This window comes from Hyperoodon ampullatus (assembly GCF_949752795.1).
Source record: "Hyperoodon ampullatus genome assembly, chromosome: 7".
NCBI classification, from domain to species: domain Eukaryota; kingdom Metazoa; phylum Chordata; class Mammalia; order Artiodactyla; family Ziphiidae; genus Hyperoodon; species Hyperoodon ampullatus.
In genome coordinates, this window is record NC_136920.1 from 100,723,986 (window position 1) to 100,743,506 (window position 19,521).

The following is a 19,521-nucleotide window of genomic DNA, read 5'->3' on the forward strand; positions in this document are numbered from 1 at the left end:
TTTTTGGTCAAGTGTCCGGGATATCAGCTCTTACTCAGTCTTTGATTCTAAGAACTTGAATTTCACCATCCAACTGAAATTACTCTAAGATCACCACTGTCCTCCAAATCCAGAGATGCTACTTGAGTCTCATCCTCCGTATACTCTTACCTACCTCTTTTTTATTGCACTATTTGTTTTGCAATCTGAACATAAAGCTCATTAGAGAAAGCTCAGATGGTATAAAAATTAATCTTCTCCCAGTCTTAAGAAGTGAAAGAGATTTTTTAAAACAAAATTGAGATCATGCTTATAAATACTATTTGTTTCCAACTCTTCCACTTCCTTCTCTAACCTAGGCATCCATACCATGAGGCTCTGGTTACCTTTTTTTTTTTTTTTTTTTTGCGGTACGCAGGCCTCTCACTGCTGCGGGCACTCCCTTGCGGAGCACAGGCTCCAGACGCGCAGGCTCAGCGGCCATGGCTCACGGGCCCAGCCGCTCTGCGGCATGTGGGATCTTCCCGGACTGGGGCACGAACCCATGTACCCTGCATCGGCAGACGGACTCTCAACCACTGCGCCACCAGGGAAGCCCCTGGTTGCCTTTTTTTGTTCAATATCACGTTCTAAATTATGGACAAGATACCATTCTAGATGCTACATAAACACAACAACATAAATACTTCAGGTGTGATAAAGACTCCACAATGTATGCGTTCTAATGCACGGTGTTTTCTCTCCACCAAAAGAGGATAAAAATATAGACGACTACTACTCTCAATCTTCTTGGTCTCCTTAGCTGGACTTCCTCCAAGCTTCCTTCCAAACACACAAGTAACGTACCTCATCCACGCTAAATCCTTCCTTTACAAACTCCTTCAGAGCTCACTTACACTGAGATGAGTTCCAGTCTCCCCTGGTGCACAGGTAATCTTTATCCTGCCTCGACAATCTTAGCCACATTTCTGGCTTTAAATGCCACCTGGTATTCCCAGTTGTCTTCTTTCTCCACTAGACAGTAAGCTCTCTTACTATCAAGGAATTGTACTTGAGAGTTTTTGGGTTTTGCTTTACATCTGCAGCTAACAGATTTCGGAGATGCTCAGTAAGTATTTTCACTGTCACTACTTCTCACTCTCCCCCAAAACCCATTAAATCTCTATCCTGTCCCTTCTCTGCACTACAGATAGTTTTACCTTTTCTCTAGTCCTATATTCCTCCATCTATGAGGATTAGCTTTCTAACTGTTTTGACCTGAGTCATAACATGATATATGTTTTCCATCACAACCGGGTCAACAAAAGTTTAACAAAACAATATCTACCCTCACTACATAAGACATACTCTCTTTTCTATTCTAGTCCATTCCTTCTTTCTTCCTTTTATTCCTTCCTTCTTTTTAATGCTAGTGGAAGCCAACTGAATAGATTTCACCACCCACGGCTGAAAAATACTGACCTGCATACAAGTTAAGACACTAGGATGCCCAAATTTTTTCTAAAACCTAATGCGTCTAAAACTGAGGTTATCCACCTTTCATCCAAGGTAACCCCTCTTCTCAATTCCCCGTCATACTGACAGTACCATGATTATTTCATTACCTTGGGTTTGTAGCTTAAAATTATTTCTCTCTCTCAGTCAGCTACCATTTTGGACCTATCATCTACCTCTTCTGGTTGATTTGTCATCTCCAACATGTCAGCTGTGTGTCTTTTTATCCTTGTCCAAAGCCATTACAAGCGTACCTTTCCAAGATTATCTGTTCTATAAAATATATCACAGTTGGATTTCTTTAACAAGCCCCTCTGATACATAAAATTTAATTTTTATAAGACTTTTCAGCTACGCGTCTATTAATAAAAGGTAGAGTTGTGAAGTGTTTTGGTTTGCAGTGCATTTCACATACGTTATTTTATTTGCTTCTCCTACTCAAATGAGGAAATTACAGTTCGCAGATATTAAGTGACTCACACAGATTCACTAGGCAGTTGGTGGCAGAGCCAGATCTTGAACCCAAATCTTTTGAATCTAAGCCCAACAGTTCCTTTCCCCACATACACATCTTCCTACCCCATAAAGCAAAAGACTTTCATTAGACTTCACTGGCCTTCAAAGCAGCTTTAACTGGCTCTCCTATCTCCTAGCCTCTGGGTTCTCCATCATCTAGCTGATTTTTCATAATGCAGCAAAAATCCTTTTACCAACTCACAATTTTGTCCAGCCACTATAGTGGCTGCCACATAAAACCAAAACTCACCTTAAGGACTGCAACGATCTCTACTGATTTGCTCCTACTTAATTCTCTGCTAATTCATAGCTGGCAACAAACACAGAGCCTAGCACAGCAGACGTTCAATTGCTGTAGTTGACTATACTCTTAAATGTTTTTTTAAATGATGTCTCTTACATCTCCAGCAGCACCTTCTCCTTTGTGCAGCATTTAAAATTTTAATAAGATTTGTCCCAATATCCAGTCTGCTTTCACTGCTCTTCAATACCAATAATCCTCTAGCTAGATGCTTCTCCTCCTGCAGAGAGCTGGGTCTTTCCTCCTCTTATTTATCCTTATGTCCCCGGAGCTTCAGATCAAGTACTAGCTCTGCCACATCTTTTTCCAAACATTTAAACCAACCAAGACAATTTTTGCCTTTCTGAACAATTCTCACAATTATTACCTGTCTCCTTCCTTCTAGGCACTTATTCACATAGTACCTTTCAGGATTTCCTAAGTGTTTGAACAAAGTAAGTGGTTTCTCCCCAGCCACCTGAAAGCCTCTGCAGGCCTGGTATAACTTGCTTAAATGTATTTTGTTTTTCCCCTCAGCCTCCAGCACAGAACTCTGCACATCACATTCACAGCACACCTGTTTAATAAAGATTTCAAATAAAACCTCCATGCAGGATGAACCTTTTAAAAGAACATATTGAGTACCTACAGCATATTACCTGTTTTACATATGTGATTTTATTTAAGCTCACCAAAATCCGTAAGGGAGGTGTCATTTTCTCCTTTTTAACAGGGGAAGCGGGCTCAGAAGGGCAGCACCTTGCAGAATGTCAGTGACAGTGACAGTGACCTCAATCTAGACCTGTCAGACTCCAAAGCTCTTGATACTGCCCTCCACCTACCACTGCCCCCTCACTTCCATCAGATCGGTCAGCCCAGAAGCCAAGCCAATTCACATTTGCTTGGCATGTATTCTGAGGCTATATGTATTCAAATTAGCCTAACTTTAAAAAGGATGAAATTCAGCCAACGAATGTTAAGTTATACTCCCAGCTTCACCTGTGTAAATCACTTACCCCTTCTTAGACTCAGTTGCTATTTCAAGACCTAACACAATCTGGCCTTAGAGAATTGGTTTTTCTCCTCATGTCTGGCCACTTCTCCCCAGGCACCCAACACTGTTCCCCAAATGTGACTGTATATATTCATATCTCCATGTGTTGGTTCTGCTGAATCACCTCTTCTTCCTGTTCCATCCAGTGAAGGCAGACTGGTGCCCCAGACCCAGCTCAAGGGAGCCCCAAGCAGAGTTAATTGCTTCCTTGCTTGTGCTCCAATGGCATTTAATTCATGTCTCTATTTGTAAGTAGAGTATGTCTCTCCCCAACACTAGGTGGTAAGCTCTAGAAGCAGAGGCATATCTTACTTGACTTCATAACCCAAAACTGAGCACAATTCCTGAAACTATTTGACCATCACAAGGTTTCAGGAAGGTTCACCGAATTAAGGAAGTCAGGAATATTTGTTGTGATTCAACCAATGTTTGTTAAGTAGTCGATCAACCATGCCTTAAAACGAGAAGAGCGTCTGTCCTTCCTACTTCACAGAGAGTTCTTTAAATGTTACCTGCTCACTTGCTCAACTACCCAAAGAAAGATTTCCCCCTAAAAATCTCTCATAGCACCCTTCTCCTTTCCTTAGTTTTTAATCAGAATATATAATTATAAAGATGTGTGTGAATTACTTTGCTAATGTCTATATTCCTCCACACCATTAGACTAGAAGCTCTATATAGGGATGATGTATGTTTAGGTAACAGGGATGATGTTATGTTTAGTCTACCACTGTATTCCTAGCACCCAACACCCAATAAGTGCTTGATAAATATTTACCGAATAAAAGATATGAAGATTAAGAGATATAATGCGTATCAGACACTCTGTGAATCGTACAGTGATGATTAAGACACACTTACTGGGATTATATATTTAGTTTATTCCCTCTTTGATAGCTAAACCTTCAGTCTCTTCTCCAGTATCATATGCCTTTAGTTGGCAAACCTCTTCCTGCTTCGCGAATAGGGCACTTATGTTTGACTCATTTGAATAATAATATCAATTACCTTATTTTATTCCAGTTTGTAATTTACAAAAAATATCAGCAGTGAGTGAGACATATTAAATCACCTCAGATCTCACCTAAGATATTCTATAAAATAAAGGTCAAATAGCTTTTTCTTTTCAAAAATAACTTTGATTTTGATACATGGTTCTAATCTTCAAAGCAGTGCACAACATTTACAAGGTACATGTTTAACACATTGGAACAATTAGCTTGTATTCTCAAGCCAGTGGGCCCAAGGAGACCAACACAGTTGCTAGGGCAGGTCAGATGTTTGCATGGGCTTCTCCCTTACACGGGTTCCTTCCAAGGCTCTGGGGGGGATGGGGACCTGACGACCTGTTCTAACGGTCGAAAGCAAGAGAGTACTGAATTTTCCTTAAAGAGGGCATTCAGAATTGTAGACCTTTTGGCCCCCATGAGGCCCAGATGCATCCTTGTGCGAACGGCTTTCAACCTCATAATGAGACCACTTTCTCTCTGAAGTACTCATAAACCAACAAGACACGCAAGCATATTTAAAAACAGATTTTAAAAAAATCTAGTTCTCATCTTTGAAGTAGAGTTCCTATTACATCCTTTTTTTTTAAAGTCTGTCTAAAACAAGACCATTATGTCTGAATAATTATTTTTTCTAGACCCATATACATCCCTCTTTCTCCTTAATAAGCACAGCATTCGAAAATAATCCTCATGTGCATTCGAAAATATTCACAAGATCTCTACCAAGTAGGTGTTACTAATTTTCCCATTTCACAGAAGAGGAAACAAACTTAGAGAAGGGAACTGACTTGCCCAGGATCAGAGAGCTAATAAAGGATCCGTGTGCCTGGGATTTCACCCTAGGGCCCTAGGCCGCTGGCCACACTTAATCTCTAGGCTCTCTTACTCACAGGGTTCCTTGACAGCAGAAATTAGGTCATCACGGTGCTTTGTAATTCCCCACAGAGCTGATGATAAAAAGCTGGCACTCAACGTATTTGATGAACTATTTAAGAGAATACCTATTGTAACCCAATCTCCAACAGTGTGACACCACTATGAATATTCCTAAATAGTGAGGTAATCAGATCTCTCAGGAATGATACAGAATGGAAAACAGGGCTAGATGTTGCCAGGGTTTGCAGTTCCAAATCAAAACTACTCAGGGAGAGTATCCAGTGGAATACAAGCTATACAGAGGCCTTTCAAGTCATACCAGTGAGGCAATCTTTGAATTGAAAGGCAAGCATATTTACTTATATCTGAGAGAAAACAAATGCCTAACAGGTTTATTAAAATCTTTTTTTTAAATCAAAAACACACATACACAACATAGACCAAATGTCTTGTCCTTCTAGTATAGTCCTCTTTGAGTGATGGCCTGGAAGCTAAATTAATCCCGTAGGAAGGGAAAATTGTGTCTACCTAACTGAAAACAGTGAACTCAGTGGCTGCATGCAGACATGGCCTAACAGTGTAATGTAATGAAAGTGCCCGAAAAGCCGCCATTTGGCACCCAGGCCAACATCAAAAGGCAAGGCTCCTAATGAGGATCTTCAGCCAAGAGACAGCATTTCAACACCGTGAAATAAAATAGTGTAATGGCACCACTGGCAACGCCAAATAATTTACGTCCCTCTACATCAGCAAATGTTTTTGGCACCAAGAGGTAATAAGAAAAAGGGCTAGAGTTGACATGCCTCTGACCTTCAGATTGACTTCTGCATTGTACTGCTCTATAGTAGTAAGTACATCTACCTGGATTACTGATAATAGTTTCACTACATGTTTTTTTCATATGAAAAACTTGGGATCTCACAGAGACCTATTCATTAGGACTCGGAGAGGTCCTTGGGCATTCACTCTTCCTAAGAGGCCGTCTCTGACAATATTGCTCAGAGACTCACCATTTTAAGAGATGTATAAAATTCTCCTCTGAATCGTATTATTTCTTCCTTTTTGACTAAAGGAATCTTAACCTTTAGTCTTCTTGATTCAAAGCTCAAAGAGCTATTATCATTACATGGCCTGTTGAGTCATGTTTTCAATTTTGTTTGATTTGTAACACATTTTTAAGACTGGAAAAATGCTATGTATAATTTCCTGTCACTTCTTTTAACGTTCCAAAAGTTTCTTAGCCTATATATCTGTTAGGTGACTAAACCGAAGAATTATCAGTTATGGAATTTACATTAAAATATTTATATTGACAGCATAAGACATGTGTGTGCTCAAAAGCTCAATACTTAAATAGTGCAGGAGAGTCTTTTTAAAATGCCTTCGTCTCCTCCCAGGGTGACGGTTCCCAGAAGACTGACAGGGGCAGGTGCCAGTCCCTTCTCTCCCCTCCCTGCCAATTGGTTCTGCTCTCCAGCACCACAAACCCAAGATCAGCAGGGAAAGTTCAAACTGTTCTTTAGCAACAGGTAGTCGATCACTTATTTTCCACCAAGACAGGAAGAACTGTCTGTAAAATATCTCTGGAGGTCTGCCAGCAGCACTGAAGTCCCTTTCAGTCTGGAAAGCAGCCCCAGTTCTGTAACTCTGAAGACCATAAATGTGGGGAATTCATCAAACTAATATTAAATAGAGGCTTTGTCGCCTTAAAAAATTCAGTGCTTGGATCAGAAATTCCAAAGTCTGTATTTCAAGGCGTGTAAAGTTTACAAGATGCTGTCTGTAATTTACAAAACTGAGTTCTGCAGCAAACAAAAACGTCTGTCATGTCTAAAGATTAGTATTTGAATGACGAAATGGTGCTATTTTGAAAGGCAATTAAGATGTTGTTCCCTATGAAGAAAAAATATAGATATCGATTGCTCACATTAAATGACATATTACCTATTTGAGGAAATCAATTAATGATAAATGTATTCCAAAGTAAAGCACTCAGAATTTGGGGTTCCAGTGACTAATTTTTCTCTCTTACTGCTGCCTTGACTAAGCACCTATAGTCCTTGCAAACAGCACACCCACACCATAATTTTTTTTGGCAAACAATTAGTGCCTTAATTCTTGAACTATCAAGCTTGAGAAACAATAGCCACTTAAATCAACAAACCCTTAGTTTAATCAATTAGCATAGAGATTTGGATGAACCTCCTTTATTAAACATGCATGTGTCTTGTTATTTTCTGCTATTGTAATATTATTTTTTAAAAAACAGATCCTGGGTAAATGTATCTGGAAAGAAATCATCAAGTTCAATGTGTTAGGGGAAGACAGGGGGAGCTTCTTGAAAACAGACTCTAAAAAACAATGTTAAGTGTTAGACTAATGAAAACTTAGCCCCAGTTGGTAGATCTTTAGAATCTTTGTAGTGGGAATAGCAACTCAAGAACTATTAAACAAATGACAGGCCAAACATCCACAATGTCTGGATTTTATTCTCTTTTCGTTTAATTCTGTTGAATTTTAAATAAAGTTTAGGTTATTTTCAATATTTTAAAATATGCTAATAGTTGTTGAAAGAAAATTAACTTTTCGGTTTTTGGACAGAGTTGTAAAAGCTTTCCCACATTCTTAAACATGGCTTTATTACATTCCATTAAATTTTGTTCAGAAAGATACATTACTGATATTAAAATGAAAACCAATGAAAAAATATAGCTCACCATAACTGTATTCATAGCAAACTCTGCTGAAACATACCTTAATTCGTTTAGTGAATGATATTATATATACTACAAATACAGTGCAAGCTAGCTTTTGGGTAGCAAAGGTGTTCTTTGTTCTTAATCTGGTGCTACTTGTTAGAAAAGCAGTCCTGATCACTCCTTGACTCTTCCAAGTTAAACTGGCAGAGGATTATAATATTATCAAATAAACATATGACTTAACAACCATTCCAGATCATTCAATCAAACAATTTTTCCACAAAACATCTAAAACTGCAGTTAGAATAAACTCAAATTTGCTGTGTAATTCCACAACGTTTCACTTTATTCCTAAGGGGCAGAAGACACCAAAATGACAAAGGGGCAGCAGACCTGATTCCTTTGGTATATTAAGGTGAGCACACCTTACATCTAAATTTTCACGTGCGCCCAGTGGAGCAGAGACTGAACAACCACTGTCCCTGGAGACGACAGAACACTGCAGGCCAAACAACAACAACAACAACAACAAAGCGTATGTGTGTTTTCATTTTCGTCCTGACCCTTTGACTTGAACTGTACATTTTTTTTAACTATGGTAAAAACAATACTTTAATGGAAAATTATTTCTCTTTGGAAAACCGCTCAACTTCTTTCTTTTGTTAAGCAACCTTGTATGCATTTCCCGTTCTGCCTTCTTCCCATCCTCACGTTACTAGGGCCACGAACGAGGACGCTTTCCTTCCAGAGAACACGGGTCAGAATGCCACCCTTGCCTGGGCAGCCTTGAACATCCAATCTGGGATTCCCTGGGGATCCCAACACCAAGAGTTACACACATCACGACGCTGGAAAGGACGTCTGGTCGATCCCCCCTAAAGGCCTACCAAAGATCAGGTCTCTACCGTTACGCCCCCATCTAGAGGAGAGGACATCCCAGACACACACACCCCGCGTGCAGTGCGGGGAAATCGCGCCCGGGAGTCCCACGGACACGATGGGAAAGGGCATGCCCGGGCGGGGGTTGTGATGCTGACCCGGGGACAGCCGGTACAGAGCTAGAAGCCAGCTGCGGTTGGCCAACTCCCCCACCCCCTCCCACTCACTGAGGGCCTCAGCACCCCTGCCAAGGCCCCGCCCCTGGCCCGCCCCCAGCTTCGCCCCCTGCCCGCCGGTCAGCGCACGCGTGTCGGTGCGCCCAGCCTCTGCGCCCTCCCAGGCAGCACGCTCCGGTCTGGACGGTTCCGCGGGTGTGTGTGTGCCAGAGGGGCGGGAGGGATGCTCCAAGTCGGCGTGAAGGAGGCACGAGTGGGGAAGCACGGGCGGGCCAGACCAGGAGACCTCCCGGTAACCACCTCGACTCCATTTTATCTCCTCGGAAACTGGGCAGGCTGGGGACCCCGCCGCAGGGCGGGGTTTCTCCCGGCGGGGGGCGAGAGAGACCGTTACGCTGGAGCACCGGGAGACGGTCCTGGCAGCTCCCGGCCGCCACCCGCGCCGAAATAAAAGCCTCTCGCGGCTTCCCGCCCAGCCAGCCTCTCTCTGATTGGTCGCCATGGGAGGGACCCGAGTTGGCTGGAGGCGGCGGCGGAGCGCGGCTCTCGTGCCGCCCGGGGAGGGGGCGCGTTGGGTGCTCCCCGGCCCGCCCCGCGCGGTCCCCCACCCAGGCTCGGCCGTCTAGGGCAGCTCCAGAGGCAGCTGGCAGCGGCGGCCACAACACACAGACCCCTCCGCCCGGCTTTCCTCGGCCGCTTCCCAGCACACGCCCCCCACCGAGAATGTCTGCCCACCCCACCCAGCTCTTTCTGGTTCCTGCCCCTTTTCTTCCCCCTCCCCGTCCGTCAGCTCCAAAACGCAAATCCTGGGGTGGGGCGGGGTGGGGTGGGGTGGGGTGAGCAGCTGGAGGGAAGGGTGGGCACGCACGGAAGAATCTTCCAGGGAGGCCGGGATGGAAATACCCCAAATGAAATAAACCTCCCTCCCTGCCGCCAAGGTTTTATGGGCGGCGGCGCAGCCCCCGCCACCCGCGGCAGCATCACTACTGTCTTCATCCCAGCTCCTATTGTTCGCACTTTGCCAGGGTCAGGAACCTCGCCCAAAGAAAGGAGACTGGGGCGAGGTGTTTCGGGCGGCTACCTGCCATTCTTCTCTCGCACCACGCAACATGGGGCTCGCGGTGCGTGTGAAGGCACACACGCGCACACGCGCGCGCACACATACCAGGCAGCCCCGATCACGCCCTCCTCGCCCTCCGCCCCTCCGCACTTCCTCCTGTCAAAACGCGGCGCTCGATCCTCCCATCCCTCCTTGCTCCGGGCCGAGAGCAGGCTTTGCAACTAACCAGATATTTGGCAAATGAAAAACTAACGTCATACCGACGGGGGTGCAACAACGGCCACACAGCCCTGAGATTCTGCCCATTTCGCCCCATTTTTCAAACAGTTATTCGGCCGGGGCGGGGGGGAAAGGCGCAAAGGCGGCGAGCCCCACTTTATTAGACCCGGGGAAATAACGATCGGGGGCGGCTGCCCAGGCCTTATTGTTCACTCTTCGTGGAACCGGGGCTGACAAGCCCCTTCCCCACAGAGCCCGAGCCTGTGCGGCTGCACCACCGAACCGCGGCCTCCCCCGCTCCGCCGCCCGCCACCCGCCTTCGGGGATGGAGCGCTGCCCATCACCGGCGCGGCCGCAGCGTCCCGGGAGCGGGCTGCTCCGCTCCCAGCGCAGCGGGCACACAAAGTGGGAAGGGCGGGCGCGCTGGAGGGGCGCCGGGCGCTCGCTACGCGGGGAGGCTGCCCCAGTCCAGGCAGCCCGGGAGGGTTCGGGTGGGCAGCAAGGGCGACGCGCTCCTTCCTCAGCTCACCGAAAATGACCACTCTCAGCATTCCATGTAAAACCACCCCAATAACAGCGTTGCTCGGGGGGAGGAGTGGGGGGGAGGGTGCAATTAGCAAATCAAATTGCGATTATTAATTTCGAAAATGTACCTGCAGTTCCCAGGAAAAACAAAGTCCAGATGAGATCCTTAGTTTGCAGCATTGTAATGTGCCGGCCGGGAGGGATGTTCCTGCCGCGGTAAATTCTCTGCCCCCCCGCCCCTTGCAGCGAGTGTGGACGGCGGCAGAGCAACAGACCTAGGGGCAGACAATTGCCAGGCTGAGTATGATTATTTTTGCAGAATTGTTTCCTGCCAGCCGCTGCCGAGCTGCGTTCACGCGCTGATCGGAGAATGAGTGACAGTCCCAGCCTCAGCACATTCGCGACTCGGAGATCCTTGCGCTGGCCCGGGTTCGCTTTGATGGAACTGGGGATGGGAGCGGGGGGCGGGGGTGAGAACCTCACTGTGTCCTTCCACCACGCCGGCCACAAATAGTGCCGAACATCAAGGAGGTAAGAGAGACAGGGGAGGCAGCTGCGGCCGCCTGCAAAACCCGGCGTGGAACTGCCGGAGGAGTCGGGCGCTTTCACAGGCAATCTTCCAGGCAGAGCTGGGATTTCTTCTCTCCACGCTTCTCGCCTGTGCCTCCGCGGTCCTTGCTGCCGTCCGGCCTTCCTTAATCAGGAAGGTAGGATACTTTAATAACTAGTAAATAAGAAAAGTAAAATCTTGGGTTTGTGTAGGGTTTCAAAGTTGTCGAATCCTTCATTTAGATCCTAAGATCCTTGAATTATACGGATAGCCTAGGACTTAGTTGTTGTAAGTGCAGGAAATTAGAAATTTGGAGAAGGAGGGGGATTGCTGTTGTGGGGTTTTGTTTGTTAATTTGTTTGTTTGTTTTATACTGGCTATGAAGTTTGCTCTCCCACAGAGAGGCAGCAGATCTCAGGGGAAGGAGGTGGTGGGAAGCAACTTAAGTTAGAAGGAAAACGCAGATGTTTAGAAGGGCTTTTCAGAAATAACTACAGGAAAATGTTTTCTTGTTTATAAATGCTGGACTCTGTGGTCTCTTTATAAAGATAACCAAGATTTTTTATGTAGGTTTTATGGGATAGGCACAGTATTAAATAATATTTTCTTAGAAGGGCATACAACTTCAATTCTTAAAGATTTTAATATAGAATATCACTGAGGTACCAATGCAAAGAGTTTCAGTGAATCTTCCAGCTGTTATTTTAAACAGAAGAAGGTGGGGGAGCAAGGTGAAAATAAACATGTTTCAGCACCTGAGCAAGGTTTGAGTGTTTATGGAACAAAAGGTGAGGCAGAAAAAGGAGCTCATGGTGTCCTAGATGCTGGACTGGCCTACTAGCCTAGCACAGTGAAACCCTCCCAGAGGAAGGCTGCCTGTCTATGTTCAAAGCACCAATGCACCAACATCACCATGCACTCCATTTTTCTTTAAAGGTCAGACTCTCCACTGCTGTATCACTCTTTAAAAACCCATTCTCTGCTGGCTAACCAGCCAGCCTCCATTACTGGAGAGGCTGGCACCCCTCCCCCTCCCCTCCTGTATACTAAACCCAGGTGGGCCAAACCAACAGGCTGAAATACAGGGGCCCCTGAAAAGTACTTCCTCCCCCAAATCTATCTTTCACATTTATTTTTGTAATATTTCCCTCATACCAACTCTAAATAATTTTAAAACACAGAGAAGTAGAAAGATCCCACAGGTTCCAGAGATACCCACAGATTTTCTACATCTTCTGTATATGCATATGATTTTTATCACTGGCATAGTATAGCAGCGCCTAACGTTTCATTATAAGCATTTTTCCAGTTTATTAAAAAGTCCTTTGAAATCTTTTATAGTTATTTAGTATTTCTTCATATTGATGGCTCTTCAATGGTTTCTCCACTGTTGGATATTTAGATTGTTTCCAGAGTTTAATAATATCAGTAATGTTTTTTGAACATCTTCTAGTAAGTATTTATTGAACAACCACTGTATTTAGTCCTGTGCTGGGTACAGTGAATTATATAGTTGTTGTTGTTGTCTTTAATGGTTGCTGTATTTAGCATATTTGGCTTCAGACATGAGGTCCTGCTAACATGTAAAATTGCCACATTGGCCTTGTAAATGTAAGTGGATAAATATATTAGACTCTTTCCTAAGGAAGAGGTTTTGATAGCAGGGAAAGATGGAGAGAACAGGCCTGAGGGGAAAGGGAAGAAAGTGAAGATTGGGATACCCAACATAAAATTTTTCTATTTCTAATTTTACCAAGAGTGAGAGACACACCTTTCTCTGCAAACCTCCCTCCCTATAGCCCCTATCCATAGAATTAAAAGATTCCTTGCTATTTTTCTCCGCAAATGTCCCTATTTTTAGTTTTTTAATGTAGGCAGGTGTGGAAATCCTATCTCAATTCAGCATGACTGAATCCCCCCCCAGCCCCTCCCTTCCCTGTGGGGCTGCTGCTCTCTGCTGTGATGATTCATTCTAGACTTATGGTCCCCAGTCATTCCAGTCCACACTCCATGTATCTCTCCTGTGTTCTTTTAACTGGATCCGTCACTTGTGTCCAATTCGTCAGCTCTCCACTTGTCAGTGTCCACATCTGTGAGCTCTGGGTGTCAATCCTTTCCTGAACCTCACTTTGAAATGAGACAAAACTGTGTCCCTCCCCAGACCTCTTTCCCCAGAGGGAGTCCCAGGCCGTCAGGCCCACATTAATGAGCATCTAGCGAGTGAACAACCAGGGGACTGAAGCAGAGAAAGGAGACACTTAGGACTGTTTTAGAGATGGGAGCTTCCCTAATAAAGCAGAGAATGGGCTATAAAATCAGCCACAGCAAGAAGACCAGCCAGGAAGCTATGACAGTGCTCTCTGGATGGGCTGGCAGGTCCTGATCCAAGGCAGTGGCCCTGGGGAAGGAAGCCAACAGGAGCACAGATTTGAGAAATATTTCCAAGACAAAAAACAGCAGAACTTTGGAACTTTCTGAAGATGGGGGTCTGAGGCAGGGGAATAAATCAGAATTGCTTTCATTCATTCAACAAATACTTATTCAGTATCAACTAGGTGCCCGGCACTGCTCTAGACACTCAAGACATAGCAGTAGACAAAAGAGTATCTTTGCCTTCATGGACTTCTGTTCTTATGGGGAAGATAGAAATTAATCTACAGATATCTAGTATGTAGATGGTAATATGTGCAAAGGAGATCAATAAAGAGGGGTACAGGGGTAGGGAGTTCTGTGGGGATTAGCATTTTGTACAGGGGAGCCGGGGGAAACATCTCTGATTCAGGGATATCTGGCAAAGATCTCAAGAAAATAATGACTCCAAAGCTTCCAGTGTGGGCAATTAAGTAGCTGCTGGTAACCTTGACAGGGAGTGGAAGAGGAAGGGCAGACTTAGACAAGGTAATAAGCAAAGGAGCAATGGTGTCAGCTCTGGACACACTAATTCTGAGACGTTTGAGGGATATCCAAGTGGAGATGTACAGAAGACGAACAGTCAGATGGAGAGGAGCCTAGACAACATTAATATTTAAGCTGTGGGCAGACGGAACTGCCAAAGAAATAGTGAAAACACAGAGAGATAGAGAATTGGAATATTATAATGTCACCAACTCGGAAGGAGAAGAAAGTTTTGAAGTGGTCAAATAAGAAGGCTTAAAAGTTTCCTGGATTTGACCATTGGGAAGTCATGAGTGGTCTCTGAGAGAGCAGCATTCGTGGGGAAGGGGAGACATCACTGTCCCAGGAACGGAAGACTGGCCAGGAAGGAGCAGCAGGGGGTGTGGACCACTCCTCAGAGGAGCCATGTGATAATGGAGGAGGAGTGTGATAAAGATAATAATGGAAAGACAAGCTTGAGGGAGAAGGAACCGTGAAAGGAGGTTTTCTTCTCTTCTTTTTAACATGAGGAGTTAATTATTAGGTTATAAAGTAAATTAAATTTGCCGCTAACTCCAGCTCACCATCACCACCACATTATGGTCTAACTTAGACTACTTGAAAAAATGAACTTGGTCTAGAGTCAAGTGCTCTCACAGATGTGTTTCCTCATTTAAGGCTTCTTTCCTGTTGGTGTTGAAAAGGAGAACCAGGGCAAGACCTCAGAGCCCACAGAAATCCGAGGATCTCAGTTTAAACATTTGACATGAGCAAAATGCATTCTGGGATACTCAGCAGCCTAAGCCCAAAGCCAAAGACAGTGACCTGGGGCTAGGAGAGGCTGGAGAAACAGAGGCATGCCCAAAGAGGCAAGTGTGATCTAGGAAAGAGAGGACCGCAGAGCTAAGGAGTGAGTCTCTAGGGAGCCCTCAGAGCTCCCTCCTAGCTTCTCATATTCCTGATCTGGTTGACATGAGAAGTGACTTCTAACTTCTATGGTGTGATGGGGCTGAGGCCACTGACGTGCTTCCCTCCTTGCTCGAGGCTGGCTCAGGCCCTGGTTAAGGACTAGTGCACACTCATCAGTTGATCCAGCTGAATGGTGCTGGGGACTCCAAAAGCTGAGGAATGAGAAAGGTCAATACAGAAACCACTACTTCTTTGTGTGGGTTGTGCGCTGCACAACTTCAAGGGGTGCCTTTCAAGTCCCACTCATCATATATTTAACCAGATGTTAGGACAATTTTTGTGTCAAGTGCAAGTAAATAATCTCAGGGAAGGGGTGATGTTTCTTTTATTCTTTCTTTCCTCCTTCTTTTCTTTCTTTCTTTCTTCCTTCCTCCCTCCCTTGTTTCCTTCCTTCCTTCTTTCCTTCTTTTTTTTTAAATTTTGCAGACACTTTATTAGAGAGTGCTTTCAACCCTGTATATGAAGGGAAGGAAACAGTTTGGAAAGAGGGAGAAGCAGAGCCATACCGCAGGCACAACAAGGTGCCAGTCAGCCCCTGGGAGCTGTGAAACCAGCTGTAGTGTCCTGGCATGGAACAGTCATCAGATTTAGGCTGAACCTGACCTTGGGAGAGGCAGCTCTCTGCAGCCAAGGGCAATTTCTCAAGTCTAGCCGCTGAGAGCATCCTTCCAAGTAGAGAAGCTTGTCGTCCCCCAGTCCTGAAAGTGGCATCTGGGCAGCTTAGCACAGCATCCACACACAATTTTAGCTGTAAATCAAAATGTAATTGGGGGGAAAGCTAAATATTTTTTCTTTTCTTTTTTTATTGTGGGAAAATATATGTAACATAAAATTTACCATTTTAACCATTTTAAGTCTACACTTCTGTAGCATTAAATACATTCACATCATAGTACAGCCCTCACCATTATCCATCTCCAGAACTTTTTCACCTTCTCCAACTGAAACTCTGTACCCATTAAACAATAAATCCCCATTTCCATTCTTCCCCTAGCCCTTAGGAACAACCATTCTACTTTCTGTCTCTATGAACCTGAATAGTTACACATACAAGAACAATCATATGTTTATTCTTTTGCTCCTGTCTTATTTCACTTAGCATAATGTTTTCAAGGTTCACCTAAGCGGTAGCATGTGTCAAATTTTCCATTGTGTGTATATACCACATTTTGTTCATCCATTCATTCATCAGCTGACACTTGGGTTGCTTCCAGCTTTTGACTGTTATGAATAAAGCTGCTATGAACATGGATGTGTAAATATCTGTTCAAGTCCCTTCTTTCACTTCTTTTGGGTATGTACCTAGAAATGGAATTGCTGAATCATGTGGTTTAATTTTTTGAGGAATTGCCATACATTTCCCACAGCTGCTGTATCATTTTATATTCCTACTGGCAATGCACATGGGTTCCAATTTCTCCACAACTTTGCTAACACTTTTCTTTCCTTTTCTCCTTTCCTTCCTTTTTCCTTCCTTCCTTCCTCCTTCCTCCCTCCCTTCCTTTTTCTTTCTCTCTCTCTCTTTCTTTCTTTCTTTCTTTTTCTTTCTTTCTCTCTTCCTTTCTTTCTTCATTTCTTTCTTTCTTTTTTATGGTACTCATCCTAGTGATTGTGAAATGGTATTTCATTATGATTTTATTTGCATTTCCCTAAGGTCTAGGGATATTGAGCATCTTTTCATGTGCTCATTGCCCATTTGTATATCTTCTTTGAAGAAATATCTGTTCAAGTCCTTTGCCCATATTTTAATTGGGTTATTTGTTTTATGCTGTTGTTGAATTATAGGAGTTCTTTATATATTCTGAATATGAATCTCTTATTAGTTATACAATTTACTCCCATCCCATGGGTTAACTTTTCACTCTGTTGATAGTGTCCTTTGATACATAAGTTTTTAATTTTGATGAAGGCCAAAATGTCTATGTTTCCTTTTGTCTTCTGTGCTTTTGGTATCATATTCAAGAATCATTGCCAAATTCAAAGTCTTGAAGGTTTCCCCCGATATTTTCTTCTAGTTTTATGGTTTTAGCTCTTACATTTAAGTCTTAGATCCATTTTGAGTTAATTTTTGTACATGGGTAAGGTAAGGGTCCCGTGTTATTTATTTATTAGTTTTCCCAGCATCATTTGTTAAAAAATATTTCCCCATTGAATAGTCTTGGCATCCTGGTCAAAAATCCTTTAACCATATATGCAAGGATTTATCTATGGATTCTCTATTTTATTCCATTGGTCTATAGTCTGTCTTTACAACAATACCACACTGTTTTGATTACCACAGCTTTGTAGTAAGCTTTTAAATCAGAAAGTGTAAGACCTCCAACTTTGTTCTTCTTTTTCAAGATTATTTTGTTTATTTGGAATCCCTTGAGAGTCCATATGAATCTGAGGATAATTCTTCTTTTCAAAAAAGGTCATTGGGATTTTGGTAGAGATCAAGGGGTACTGATTTCAAATCTGTCCAAAGTTGTTACCTGGTATAGTATCTGGAGCCATGCTGACATCTTGGGGATGGGTGTGTGTTGAACATCACACTCTAGAGCTATGAGAAACTGAGTCACAGTGAACTATCACAAATTGCCGAGTTGGGTGATTTATTCTTTCCAATGTAGATACAGAGAGATGAAGCAGGATCAAATCACAAGAATCAGATCATGAAATTGCACAGCCAGTTTAGAGAGGTGACAGTGTGCTAATAAAGGAAAGATGGGTTTAAATGGTTTTTTGGCTTTACTGAACTCAAACCTCAGAAACTCAAACCTGTTTTATCTTTGAAAACAACCCCTCTGAAATAGGTGATTTAACAGTCTGGAGAAAGGAGCCAGGATCTCCATGTCAAGATCTTCTAAATCACAAAGTATGACTGAGCTAAAGTTAAAGACAGGATCACTTCCTTTCTCCTTCTTACACATCCTTCTACACACCCCAGCAGCAATGAAGTACAGTGAGGTGAATCCTCAGGTCCTGGAGCTTGACAATCCAAGTTCAAGTCCTAGCTTCTCCACCTGTAGGCTCTGTGGATTTGGGCAAAGTATTTCCCACCTATAAACCTTGTTTTTTTTCTTGGTCATAACATCTGTCTTTCAGATGTCTTATGAACATTAGTTAAAATAACATACATAGAGGGCTTAGTGCAGGCCTGACACTCTTTCATTCAGCAGATATGTACTGAACCCCTGTCACATGCAAAGCACTGTGTTGGTTGTGGGCAATAAAAATAAGTCAACAGAATACATGTGTTTACAGGCTTGTCAAGAAGACAAATAACTAAACAAAGAGACCAAAACAATTATAAACTATAATTAGAGCCATGAAAGATATAAACAGTATTGTTTGACAAAGAATGACAGTAGAGATATATTTTAGATCAAGGAGGGAGGTGACAGGTAAGTTGCAACCTAAAGAATGAAAAATACCCAGCCATGTTTCCAAGTAGAGGAGCATTCCAGGAATGTGCAAAGATCCAAGGTCAGAAAAATCTAAATGGTTCTAGAAACTAAGAGAATGTGAGTCTGAGATGGAAAGAGCAAGTGGGTTAAAGGCCAAAAGATAGGCACCATGTGAGCCAACTTGAAGGTTAAAGTAAGGAGCTTGTATTGTAGTCAAAGTTCAAAGAAAGCCCCTGGAGGACTTGCAGCAGCAGAGTGACAGGAGTTGTTTTCCATGTTAAATAACCACTCTGCCTGCCGTGTGGAAAATGGCTTATAAGAAGACAGGTGTGGGTGTGGGGAGGCCAGTTATTATAGAAACCACCGCATAAATGCAGGGAAGAGATAATGGAGGCTGGGGAGGAGGTGGCAGGAGATGGAGAGGAACAGAGATAAAATGGATCAAACTTGCTGATGGATGTGAGGAGAGAGAAGATGCAGAACGTGCTGGGAGAATTTGTTTGGAGAGGAGGGGGGATCAAAGGTTAGATTTTGGACAAGTTACGTCTACCTGGGAGACATCCACATGGAAATGTCGTATTGGTGGTCAGACATGAGTATGGAAATCAGAAGAAAGAGATCTTAGCAGGAAATATAAATTTTGGAGTCATCAGCATCAGTGGCATCTAAACCCATGGGAAAGGATGAGGTCACTTAGCCAAAAATGAGAAAGAAGAGAGGAAGGCTTAGGCCCTGATCTGGAGAAACACCAATTTTATGAGTTCAGGTGAAGAAAACAGAACAAGCAAGAAGACTGAGATGAGGTGTCATGAGGTCAGAAGTCAACCAGGAGAGAGCAGCATCTTCAGGACCAGGGGAAGAGAGACTTGTAAAAAGGAAGGATGTGCCATGTGATGAATGCCGCTGAGAGGCCAGGTGAAATGAGGACAGAGAGGAGTATCCACCAGATTTGGGAATATGATGGTCATTAGT

General features: G+C 43.6%; 1 protein-coding gene across 26 annotated transcripts in view; it reads right to left on the reverse strand.

The window, feature by feature from the left end:
• Nucleotides 1–10,947, reverse strand: part of NCAM1 (neural cell adhesion molecule 1) — a gene marked incomplete at both ends in the record, with an annotated part of 320,771 nt that extends 309,824 nt beyond the window's left edge. For all 26 annotated transcript variants that reach the window (XM_079707967.1, XM_079707975.1, XM_079707954.1 and 23 more), the window contains one exon: nt 10,896–10,947. In XM_079707967.1, the coding sequence (XP_079564093.1) occupies nt 10,896–10,947 (52 nt within the window). The remainder of the gene's footprint in view (nt 1–10,895) is intronic.
• Nucleotides 10,948–19,521: the final 8,574 nt, after the last annotated feature.